General features: G+C 37.9%; 1 protein-coding gene across 7 annotated transcripts in view; it reads left to right on the top strand.

Annotated features, from left to right (window-relative positions):
• The window catches only part of LOC140629751 (B-cell lymphoma 3 protein homolog), a 78,251-nt gene that overhangs the window by 6,715 nt on the left and 58,353 nt on the right, over positions 1-13,183 (top strand). For 2 of the 7 annotated variants that reach the window (XM_072819322.1, XM_072819323.1), the window contains exons 3-5: positions 19-49; positions 603-662; positions 4,831-4,958. Coding sequence is in view for 1 of the 7 variants with exons in the window: in XM_072819321.1 (XP_072675422.1) it covers positions 6,198-6,204 (7 nt within the window). In the remaining 6 variants the exon portion in view is untranslated. Of the gene's footprint in view, positions 1-18; positions 50-602; positions 663-4,830; positions 4,959-6,050; positions 6,205-13,183 lie in introns of all 7 variants that reach the window. The other 5 variants (XM_072819326.1, XM_072819327.1, XM_072819321.1 and 2 more) reach the window with 4 other exon arrangements.

A 13,183-nucleotide genomic window follows, 5' to 3' on the forward strand; every position in this document is an offset into this window, starting at 1 on the left:
CCCCTACTCTCTATGCAGAAGTTACTCGTCGAGCACCATTTTCCTTTAGGTTAGTGATTTCTGAATTGTATTCATGAAACATTTCCTTAATGTGTGACCAAAAAGCTATTCCCTTTTTCATTTTCACTTTGATTTCACTACTCTAGATTTTTGTTTATTATGTGTGAATCTGGATCTCAAAAGAAATTCTCTCAACATTTCTTCTTTGTCATATTTGCTCTAGATTATTTTTTTCATATTTGCCGTTTACTCAGTTTAAGAAGTTTCCGTTTATTCTGTGTAAAATGACTTTTTAAATGACTAGCCATTGGACTTTGTCAAGTGCTTTTTATTTATTTATTGTAATGATCATATGATTTGTTTCCTGTCAGTCTCAACATAGGAAAGTTCATTGGTTTTTGACATTTTTTTTTTTTACTGATTTTTGACTGTTCAACTGGCTATCATTGGACTATTATTTGAGATAACCTAATTTGTTCATGATTTGTTCTCCTTTACATATAATCTGCTGGAGTTAGTTGACTCCTAGTTTATTTAGAACTTTAATGTCTCCTTTTATGAGACTTCAGCCCATAATTTTGCTTTCTTATCTCTCTCATCAGATCTTCACAATATCCTGGGTAGCCTTATGTTGTGAGGTGGAAGTCTCTACTCTTCTGTGGGTAAGTTTATGAAAGACTGAAGTTCGTTTGTCCTTTAGCAGAACTGACTTGTTGGGTTCCTTGGGCCTGGATGTTTTCTTTTTGATAAGGATATTGGTAACTATTTTAAAGATGACAAGAACGTTTAGGCTTTCTATTTCTTCTTGATTAGTTTTAATGATTCATATTTTTCTAAGATTTGGTCCATTTCAACTACATTGTCAAATTTCTGAAAAGGTTGCTTATAATATTTCACATGTGCAGTTTCTATGCTAATTGTTTTTCTTCTTGGTCCTGATATTGGTACTTATTGCCCTTTCTTCTCTTTCCTCAATATTGCCAGAGTTTTGGCATTAGTCTTTTTAGATATAAACCTTTGGCCTTATTAATTTTCCTCATTGTATATTAGTTTTTATTTCATTGACTTTTTTAAAAAAATTCTTTTTCTTGTTATGAACGTTTGTTCATAAATTTTCAACCTTCTTCTTTTCCTAACGTTAGCATTTAAGGCCATTTCTCCCAAGGTACTGGTTTTCTTAACTTAGAATCATTTTGTAGTTGCTTACTTAGACTTTTCTTGAATTTACAAATAAGGATTTTTTTAATCTATCTTGTTCCTGATTTCTACCTTAATTGCTTTGAGGTCAGAAAACCTAATTTGCATTATTTCAGTCCTTTGAAATGTGTTTACACTTTACGGCCAGCTACATATTCAATATCTGTAATGTATCCTGTCTGTGTCTAAAAAGAAGGTATATTCTGCAGTCATTAAGTATAGTTTTCTGTATGTGTCTGTAGATCAAGTTTGTAAACCTATTCAAATATTCTGTGTTTTCACTGATTTTTGTTCGTTTATTCTCTGTTACCAAGAGAAGTATGGTAAAAAAGTTTCCCATTATGACCATGGTTTTCTTCTTGCAGTTCTGTTCAGTTTTTTTTTGTGTTTTTTTTTTTTAATTTAATTCATTTATCGGACACTGAAGAAGCAGGAGGAGTGACAGGCAGAGAGAGAGAGAGAGGGAGAAGCAGGCTCCCCCCTGGAGCAAGGACCCTGATGTGGGCCTTGATTCCAGGACCCTGGAATCTTGTCGGGAGTTGAAGGCAGGTGCTTAACCGACTGAGCCACCCAGGCTCCCTCTGTTCATTTTTTGTTGTATATATTTAAATTTGTTATTAAATATAAATTTGTTATTTTGCTGGTGAATTACTACACTTTATACTTTTTAATAGAGTTTATTTTAAAGTAGATATGTTTTTGTTGCCATTTGCAGGATATCTTTTCCTATCCTTTTATTGTCAACTATTCCATATTCCTGCTTTATTACAGCTTTTGTGAATTACAGTTGGAGCTTTCTGAGGTAACAAGTCAGAAGTCTTTACTTTCAGCTAGAATATCTTCACTACAGTTCATTATGACGTATGATCTTTATAATTTAAAATCTGACGTATTTTGTGTTTTCTTGTCCTGATTTTTCTTTGTTTCTTTTGGATTGGTTAGGGTTTTCCCTGCATACAGTTGAGAAGTTAAAACATTCTCTTTCTGTTATTTGAGTGGCTACCTTAGAAATTATGACATGAATCCTTTATTATAAAATCCTATCTTAATCTGTCTATTGTCATCTGGAAAAGATCCAGAAATCTTAGCGCACTTTTGCCCCATATACTTTCCTGCCAACTTCAGTGCTGTTGTGTCCTGTATTTTAATTCTCTCTAGAAAACAAACAGAAAAACAAAAACCCCTCACAACCTTGAAGACATCCTTATTTTGCTTTACATCAACGTCATTATTCATTTAGTATAACCACCATTTTGTTTGTTCTAGTCCCAATCTTACAGCTCAGCCTTGTCATCCAGGCTGATTTTTCACCTGTTTAATGTAAAAAAGCTCTAGAATCTCCTGTATTGAGGGTTTGTGGCTATCAAACTATGTCTTTCAGTGAATCAGTACATGTTTTTATTTCCTTCCATTTTTTTTTCGTTTTATTAAATTATAATCGATATATGACACACTAGTTTCAGGCGTGCAACATAAAATTTGGCATTTGTATATCTTGCACAATGAACACCATAGTAAGTCTAGTTAACATCTCTCTGCATGCACAGTCACGCCATTTGTTTTCTTGTGCTAAGAACTTTTCAGACGTATTTTCTGAAAACAACTTTCAAATTTGCAATACGTTATTATTGACTATAGTCACCATGCTGTGCGTGAATTCATTTTGTAAGAGGATGATGGGACTCTTGATCCCCTTTATCCGTTTTTACCCACACAGCCTCACCCCCTTCCCTTTTGGCAACCACCCATGTATTCTCTGTATTTCTGACTTTATTTGTTGTTTAGTTTCAGGTATAAGTTAAATCATACCATATCTGTCTTTCTCTTTCTGACTTTTTTCACTTAGCATAATACCCTTCAGATTCATGCCAGTTGCAAATGGCTAATTTATTTTATGGCTGAATAGTATTCCTTTTTTTTTTTTTTTTTTTTTTTGCTGAATAGTATTCGTGTGTGTGTGTGTGTGTGTGTGTAAATCTTTTCCCATTCATCCCTCAAAGGAAGGACACTTTGGTTATTTCCATATCTTGGCTATTGTAAATAATGCTGCAGTGAACATAGAGGTACATGTATCCTTTTGAATCTTCAGATAAATACCCAAAAGTGGAATTGCAGGATCATGTGGGAGTTGTATTTTTAAGTTTTTGACTGTTCTCCAGATTATTTTCTGTGGTGGCCGCACCAATTTACAACCTCACCAACGGTGCACTAGGGTCCCCCTTTGCCCACAGCCTCATCAGTACTTATTTTTTCTTGTCTTTCTGATATTGGCCTTTCTCAGAGGTGTGAAGCGATATCTCACTGTGATTTTGATTTGCATTACTCTGATGATTTGTGATGTTGAGCATCTTCCCGTGTGCCTGTTGGTGATCTGTATGTCGTCTTTGGGAAAACGTCTATTCAGATCCTCTGTCCGTTTTTTAATGTTGAATTGTTTGTTTCTTGTTGATATTGAGCTATATGAATTTCTGTATATATTTTGGCTGTTAACCCCTTATTGGATAGAATTGGCAGTTCTTCCTTCTATTCGGTAGATTGCCTTTTTTGTTGTTGATGATTTCCTTTGCTGTGCAGAAGCTTTTTAGTTTTATGTTATCTCAATTTTTTTTGTTTTGTTTTGTTTTGTTTTGTTTTGTTTTGTTTTGTTTTTTGATGCCACTGCCTTTGGAATCATAAGATCCAAAAAGGAAAAAAAAAAAATCTCCAAGAGCGATGTCAGAGAGCTTACGACCCATGTTTTCTTCTAGGAGTTTAATGATTTCAGGATTTTCATTCCAGTCTTTAATCCATTTTGAGTTAATTTCTTTGTATGGTGTGAGATGATGGCCCAGTTTCAGTCTTTTATATGTAGGTGTCTAGGTTTCCCAGCACCATTTATTGAAGAGATTGTCTTTCTCCATTGTATATTCTTGCCTCTTTTCTTGTAAAGTAATTGGCCTTATATGCCTGGGTTTATTTCGGGGCTCTCTTTTCTGTCCCACGAATCTGTGTGTGTGTGTTTATGCCAATACCATACATTTTGATTACTTTAGTTGTTAGATACTACAGCTTGAATTCAAGGAGTGTAATGTCTCAGACTTGTCCTTTCTCAAGATTTGCTTTGGCTGCTTGGGATCTTTTGTGGTTCTATACAAATCTTACGATTGTTGTATTTCTGTGAAAAATGCCACTAGAATTTCAATAGAGATTGCCTTGACTCTGTAGATTGCTCTGGTCAGTATGGACATTTTTGCAATATTCTTCATGAGCATGGAATATCTTTCCACTTATTAGTGTCATTGTCTCTCCTCAGTGTCCTATAGTTTTCAGAGTATAGATCATTCACCTCCTTGGTTAAATTTATTCTTGGGTATTTTTTCATGCAATTTTAAATGGGATTTGTTTTCTTAGTCTCTCTTCCTGATAGTTTGTTGTTGGTGTACACAAGTGTGACAGAATTGTGTATATCAGTTTTGTACCTGCAACTTTACTGAATTTATTTAGAAATAAGGTTAGAACTAATGTTCTAACAGTCTTTTTTTTCCACAGAGTCGTTAGGGTTTTCTGTGTATAAAATTGTATCATCTACAAATAGTGATGGTTTTACTTCTTCCTTTACAATTTGGTTCCAATTTCTTTCTTTTTCCTTCCTAGCTGCTGTGGCCAAGACTTCCAATACTGTGTTAGCATCCTCGCCTTGTTCCTGATGTTAAGCAGGAAGCTTTTCCCTGTTGAGCATGATGCTAGCTGTGCACTGGTTATACGTGGCCTTACATTTTGAGGTACATTTGGTCTATACCCACTTTGTTGAGTTTTTCTGGGGTTTAATCCTGGTCTTTCATTGGGAACATGTTTATCTGTTTCCTCATGTTGCCTGACTTTGTATGTATGTATGTCTTTGTGTTAGGTGAAACAGCTATCTCTTCTAGTCCTGAAGGTGTGTGGCTGTGTGTGGGTGAACATTTTTGTTTATAGTAACCTTGCTTCAGTGTTTGGTTGTCTCTCATACTGTTTCCCCAATTATTCTAGACCTGTGGGGCTCACAAACACAATCCACCCTGGCCCCAGAGTCTCATATTCAGTAGGCATCCCCTGTGTGGGTTGCATGTACCTGCTGGCTTGGAGGCCTCTGGCAGTGGGAGTGTAACTAGAGGTCAGGGCACTGGCCTCCTGCTTCTGGCAGGGCCGTGGCAGCAGTATGGAGGGGGAAGGAGGTACTAGAAGGTTATGGGAATGCAAAAATAGCTCCTGCCAGCATTGGCAGTAGCAAGGTAGAGAAAGCGTAAATATGGCACCCTCCGGTATCTTTTGTCTTTGGAGGGAATCTGAGTGGGCTTTTGCCCTTCTGGTAGATGCTTTAAGATTAGCAAATGGAACCCCTTCACATCTGGTCTAGGCTCCTTTCAAACTGGTGCTTTTGTACTGGGTCCTGAGGCAAATGAGTCTGATTGTGAGCCCTGTAAAAGCAGAGCCTGCACTCAGTACAGCCCTAGGAGTCTCCTGGACGGAAGCTCCACTGGTTTCCAAAGCCAGGTGCTTTGGGGGCTGTCTGTCTGGTGCATCTCCCATGGGTCATGGTGCCTGATGTGTAGTACAGATTCCCTCCCTCAGGGAGGGGTTCTGTATTTGTGCAACCCCTCCTCCATAGGTCGTTGCATGGGGGGAGGTGAGGTTTTCGGCAAAAATACAACTACATCTGTCTCTCCTCCCTGTCTAATTCTTCGTTGTGGAGTAGCTGTCCTGCTCAGAGATAATTGTTTTATATGTAGCTGTAGATATATTGTGTCTGTTGAGGGAAAGGATTTCAGAAGTTTTTATGTGACTATCTTGAATGATCTCCCTGTTTGCCTGTGTTCTTTTTTTTTTTTTTTTAGATTTTATTTATTTAGTCGTGAGAGAGGCAGACACACAGGCAGAGGGAGAAGCAGGCTCCAAGCAGGGAGCCCAACAAGGGACTTGATCCCAGGACCTCGACCCAGGCCACCTGCGTCGTCTTGAATGGCATTTTTAGTAAGCAAAGAATGCTAGGTAGGCTCTTGTTACCTATCTGTGTATCTATCTATCTATCTATCTATCTATCTATCTATCTATCTATCTATCTATCATCTATCTATTTATATTTCAGTATAGTGAAAGATGATGAAATGATTATTCCTAAAATTTCTAGTTAGAGGTCAGCTGTCAGGATCTCTGATTTGAAGTAATCTTTCAAAGCATGTTTTTTTCCTCTGGCTCTTTTAAAGACTTCAATACGTACATAACTTTTTTTCTTTTAAATAAGTTCTGTTTACTTCTTTTAAAAATGTTCGGCCCAAGTGTGGTAGGATACAAAATCAATGCCCAGAATTCAGTGGCATTTCTGTACACTAACAATGAGACTGAAGAAAGAGAAATTACGGAGTCAATCCCTTTTACAATTGCACCCAAAAGCATAAGATGCCTAGGAATAAACCTAACCAAATAGGTAAAGGATGTATACCCTAAAAACTACAGAACACTTCTGAAAGAAAGTGAGGAAGACACAAAGTGATGGAAAAATACTCCATGCTCAAGGATTGGAAGAATTAATATTGTGAAAATGTCAGTGATCACCCAAGGCAATTTACACGTTTATTTTTATTTATTTTTTAATTTTTATTTACTTATGATAGTCACACAGAGAGAGAGAGAGAGGCAAAGACACAGGCAGAGGGAGAAGCAGGCTCCATGCATCGGGAGCCCGATCCCGGGTCTCCAGGATCACGCCCTGGGCCAAAGGCAGGTGCTAAACCGCTGCGCCACCCAGGGATCCCAATTTACACGTTTAATACAATCCCTATCAAAATGCCATGGACTTCTTCAGAGAGTTGGAACAAATTATTATAAGATTTGTGTGGGGGATCCCTGGGTGGCGCAGCGGTTTGGCGCCTATCTTTGGCCCAGGGCGCGATCCTGGAGACCCAGGATCGAATCCCACATCGGGCTCCCGAGGCATGGAGCCTGCTCCTCCCTCTGCCTGTGTCTCCGCCTCTCTCTCTCTCTCTCTCTCTCTGTGACTATCATAAATAATAAATAAAAAAAATTAAAAAAAAAAAAGATTTGTGTGGAATCTGAAAAAACCCCAAATAGCCAGGGGAATCTTAAAAAAGAAAACCATAGCCATGGGCATCACAATGCCAGATTTCAGGTTGTACTACAAAGCCGTGGTCATCAAGACAGTATGGTACTGGCACAAAAACAGACACATAGATCAATGGAACAGAAATGAGAATCCAGAAGTGGACCCTCAACTTTATGGTCAACTAATATTTGACAAAGGAGGAAAGACTATCCACTGGAAAAAAGACAGTCTCTTCAGTAAATGGTGCTGGAAAATTGGACATCCACATGCAGAAGAATGAAACTAGACCACTCTCTTGCACCATATACAAAGATAAAATGATGAAAGATCTAAATGTGAAACAAGAATCCATCAAAATCCTAGAGGAAAACATAGGCAACTCCCTTTTCGAACTTGGCCACAGTAACTTCTTGCAAGATACATCCATGAAGGCAAGAGAAACAAAAGCAAAAATGAACTATGGGGACTTCATCAAGGTAAGAAGCTTTTGCACAGCAAAAGATACAGTCAACAAAACTAAAAGACAACTACAGAATGGCAGAAGATATTGGCAAATGACTTCTCAGTTAAAGGCCTAGTATCCAAGATCTGTAAAGAACTTCTTAAACTCAACAGCAAAGAAACAAACAATCCAATCAAGATACGGGCAAAAGACATGAACAGAAATCTCACAGAGGAAGACACAGACATGGCCAAGAAGCACATGAGAAAATGCTCCGCATCACTGGCCATCAGAGAAATACAAATCAAAACCACAATGAGATACCACCTCACACCAGTGAGAATGGGGAAGATTAACAAGGCAGGAAACCACAAAAGTTGGAGAGGATGCGGAGAAAAGGGAATCCTCTTGCACTGTTGGTAGGAATGTGCAATGGTGCAGCCACCCTGGAAAACTGTGTGGAGGTTCCTCAAAGAGTTAAAAATAGACCTTCCCTAGGACCCAGCAATTGCACTGCTAGGGATTTATCCCAAAGATACAAATGCAATGAAATGCCAGGACACTTGCACCTCGATGTTTCTAGCAGCGGTGTCCACAATAGCTAAACTGTGGAAGGAGCCTCGGTGTCCATCGAAAGATGAATGGGTAAAGAAGATGTGGTTTATGTATACAATGGAATATTACTCAGCCATTAGAAATGACCAATACCCATCATTTGTTTCGACGTGGATGGACCTGGAGGGTATTATGCTGTGTGAAATAAGTCCATCGGAGAAGGACAAACATTTTATGGTCTCATTCATTTGGGGAATATAAAAAATAATGAAAGGGATTAAAGGGGAAAGAAAAAATGAGTGGGAAATATCAGAAAGGGAGACAGAACATGACAGACTCCTAACTCTGGGAAACGAACTAGGGGTAGTTGAAGGGGAGGTGGGTGGCAGGTGGGGGTAACTGGGTGGCGGGCACTGATGGGGGCACTTACTTGATGGGATGAGCACTGAGTGTTATTCTGTATGGTGGCAAATTGAGCACCAATAAAAAATAAATTTATTAAAAAAAAAAGAAAAAAAATGTTTGGCCAACATTCAAATTGTTTATACCATAGGCTCATCTTAAGAAACCTGGTTAACCTTTATTTCCAACATCAAAAGCATGAAGTTCCATTCTTAAAGCAGTAGATTCGAAAGAAGAAAGGTTTTGACTATATCACTGCAATATTGCCACTTGCAGAAGCCCTTTGAAGTAACTAGAATGGACTTTATTGGCCTTGCCAATGTCCTACAAATGTTTTGTTTTCATATTTCATTTAAAACATGAATTATTTTTCCCTTTTGATATTGAGTGTTTTTCATCATGGAAAATCAGCATCTTCAACTTGCTCTTTTTTCTTCAAATGGCTTCCAAAATGAGGTATACTCTGGAGTTTTGAATGGATCATGTTTTTATTTTTACAGTTCTCTTCCATAGCAAATCAAGCTCATTAGGTATGTGGCTGACCGCAAGCTGTTCTGTGTGAACAGAAAGCAGCGTGTGATTTGGCATTTGGATACAACTTTTGTTGGGGGGAGATCAGTACATAGAGCTTCATTCTTAAATTAAACCAGGACACTTGTTCTTGTCCTTGTTACTGCTCCTCAAGTATTTATGAATGAAGCAAAAAGTCGTCTTCATGTAATAATGGGTTTTCATTTTTATTTAATTTTTATTTAATTTTTAAGATTTTATTTATTCATGAGAGACACACAGAGCGAGAGAGAGGCAGAGACACAGGCAGAGGGTGAAGCAGACTCCAAGCAGGGAGCCAGATGTCGGACTCGATCCCCGGTCCCCAGGATCAGGCCCTGGACCGAAGCTGGCGCTAAACTGCAGAGCCACCCGGGCTGCCCTGGATTTTTCATTTTTAAACAGGAAAATCACTTAGTGGCATTTCTCACAGTAGCTCTTAGAGGTGGGCTTTCACTTCTGTTCTATTAATAGTTTTCTTGTAAGGTAAATATCTGCTAGCATACTTACTACATGTTAGCCAGTGACTCTGCTACATTGCGTACTCTTGCTATTACAAAAAGCCCAACCGTCATTTCTCCTTTTGTTGAGTTTTTCAAATGAATGGCTTTATTTATTACAGTGGGTAATAGCAGTAGACTTTCCTGCAGTGACTGTACTGTACTGTATGTATTCAATAAATACTGTTAATTGGTGACAGAAATTTATACACAAAAGAAGCAGGTGAATCAGACTAGACCAGATCTAGAGGGAGATACGGAAGCAAATTCTCTATTTGTTACCCTGTCGTCTGTTAGATTTAATATATTATTCTGAGTGAAGTAAGTCAGTCGGAGAGGGACAAACATCATATGGTCTCATTCATTCGGGGAATATAAAAACTAGTGAAAGGGATTCAAGGGGACAGGAAAGAAAATGAGTGGGAAATATCAGTGAGGGTGACAGCACATAAGAGACACCTAACTCTGGGAAACGAACAAGGGGTGGTGGAAGGGGAGGTCGGCCGGGGTTGGGGTGACAGGGTGACTGGCACTGAGGGGGGCACTTGACGGGATGAGCATCGGGTGTTGTAGTATATGTTGGCCAATCGAAGCCCAATAACAAATATACAAAAAATAAGGGAAAAAGAATTAAAAATAGATAAAAATAAACTTCATTTAAAAAGGTTTAATATATCATCTTATTGTGATTATTATCTTAGTCTTTACAGAAATGCCATGTAAACAAGTTGCTGAATATGTTGTGTCTCATGGCATTGTACAGAACTTTGTATGTGCAACAGTCCTCTCATACAGGAATTCTGCCAATAATTTTCATTCATTATGTAGTTTTTGTCTTTCATTTTGAGACTCATTGTATAATCTTAATGGCAGTGGTGTGATTTCTCTTTTAGCTGTAAGGAGTACAATGTTTCATAATGTACATGTAGTTGGCTTTTATTTTTCAGTTTTTCTTTAAGGTAAGATACGTGTATAAAATTTGCCATTTTTACCATGTTAACGTACAATGTAATGGCATTAGGTATATTCAGAATGTCGTGCAAACGTCACCACTCTCTATTTCCAAAACCTTCTCATCACTCTACACAGAAACTCTGTGGCTGTTAAGCGCTACCTTCCCTTGTTGCCCACCCCCAGCTCCCGGCAACCACCATTCTACGCTTTGTCTCTATATTTTAACTGTTTTACATAGTTCACATAAGTGGAACTATACAGTACTTGCCCTTTTGTAACTATACCACTCCATGCAATGCTTTCAAGGTTTGTCCATGTTGTAGCATGTATCAGAATCTCCTTCTCTTTCATGGTTGAATAACATTGCACTATGTGTATACACTGCATGTTGTTTGTCCATTTGTCTGTTGATGGACACTTGCATGTGTCCACCTTTTGGCTATTGTGAATGGTGCTGCAATGGACATTGCTGTACAACTATCTGTTTTGAGTCCCGATTGCGGTTCTTTTGGGTAGACACTTAGCAGCTGAAATGCCTGCTTATATAGTAATTCTGTTTAGGCTTGTGAGAAGGAACCATCAAAGTGTTTTCCGTGGAGTCTGCACCATTTTACATTCCTACCAGCATTATATGAGGGTTCCAATTTCTCCATATCCTCATCACTACCTGTTACACTGAGTAATTTTTGATTATAGCCATTCTCGTGGGCATGAAGTGGTAGTTCATTGTGGTTTTGATTTGCATTTCCCTAATGACTAATGATGTTGAGCATGTTTTCAGGTAGTCTTTGGCGATCTGATTGCCTTTTTGTTGTTGAGTTTGGCATTTTTTATATATTTTAGATATTAAACCCTTATCATATTTTCGCCTTGCAAATATTTTTTCCCCTTGTGTAGGCTATCATTTCACTTGTCTGATAGTATCCTTTGTACAAAAGTTCTAATTTCTATAAAGATCAGTGTCCATTTTATCTTGTGCTGCTTATGCTCTTGGTAGCATATCTAAGAATCTCTTTGCAAACCCAAGGTTATGAGGATTTACCCCTTGATTTAAAATTTGAGCTAATTTTTTGTGTATGGTGTGAAATAGGGATCTAAGAATCTACATTCTTGTGCATGTAGGAATCCAGTTGTCCTGTATAGTCTATTTTGTTTTCATCTCTATTTTTAGTGGCTATCAGTTTTTATCCTAGAAAGCGTTAGTTTGTGCTTTCTCTGGAAACAGTTTATTGGCAAAAGGTCGATGTCCTTAATTTAAAAATTATTGGAGAAATTTGGTGGCTTCATGACACTGTATAACGGAATTTCTTAAACGACAAAGCCCTGGAGGTGGGGGAAATTAGCTCTCAGGATAAAGAAAACCTAATTCTTATTATTGTACTTTGTATTCTGACACTGTTTGGGTGGCTTATTATTTTTTTTGGTTGTTTTTGTGAAATAAATGCATTTTCAGTTCCACTTCTGGCATAGCTAGATTCACTCTCAGTGAAGGTCGGAACCCTGTTAGCTTTCTCTGTTGATGTTGTTATTCTGTGGTCCATTTATCTAGTAATAATACATAGTAGGAAAAGGCCAGTTACAATTAATCTGCATTAAACAGGTACGAAAAGAGCAAGAAAATGGTGGGGGAAGTGAACAGAACTTTATGTAGGAACAGGAAATATAAAATGTGACCACATTTGAAATGTAATTAAGAATATTGTAGGTTACAGTTGTAACTGCTAATTCTTAGCATGGATGCATTGTATCCTGCTGAATTTTCCTTTGTTGGCATAATATTGCTGCCAACATTTTATAATAGCACTTTGACTTTTCCAGTTAAAAGGGCAGTTTAACAAAAATATTTGAAGACTTTAGTTTCTCCAGTAGTATTTGGTTTTTGTTCATTTTTAAAGTTCGGTATTCAGATTGTTCCCTTTCAAAGTGGGGAGTTTTGTCAGATATGTTACATTTTTCTCAGTTGCTGACTAGCAGACCTCTTTCAGAGGCTTGTTTACCACCAGCATCACTTCGTCATCATTTTCATCAGCCCTGTGAAGTCCTGTATTTTTGCAGTCATGTTAATGGCATCCAAGGTAAAAACCAATGACAGCATAGAGGGCATGTATTAGGTGGGAAGAAATGTTTAAATGAGGGCTGGTATGAACATTGTCAGTTTATTGGTGAATATCATAATGTCTATATTCCTGTAACCTTGGATTGTTTGGGAATTAGATCCTAAATATTCAGAAGATAGGAACCTCTATGTTTATATTAGTATTTTCTTTATTTTCCCAACATTTGTTAGAGAGGGAGAGAGAGAGGAGAGGGGTAGAAGGAGGAGAGAGAATCTCAAGCAGATTCCACACTGAGTCCAGAGCCCAACATGGGGCTCAATCTCATGACCCAAAGACCATGACCTGAGCCAAGATCAAGAGTTGGATGCTTAATCAAGTCAGCCACCCAGACACCTCTGTATTGCTATATTCAATGACTAGGCTTTTATGAACTAATTTGAAGTCTTTT

The sequence above is a fragment of the Canis lupus genome, unplaced genomic scaffold (assembly GCF_048164855.1).
Source record: "Canis lupus baileyi unplaced genomic scaffold, mCanLup2.hap1 Scaffold_109, whole genome shotgun sequence".
Taxonomy (NCBI): Eukaryota; Metazoa; Chordata; class Mammalia; order Carnivora; family Canidae; genus Canis; species Canis lupus.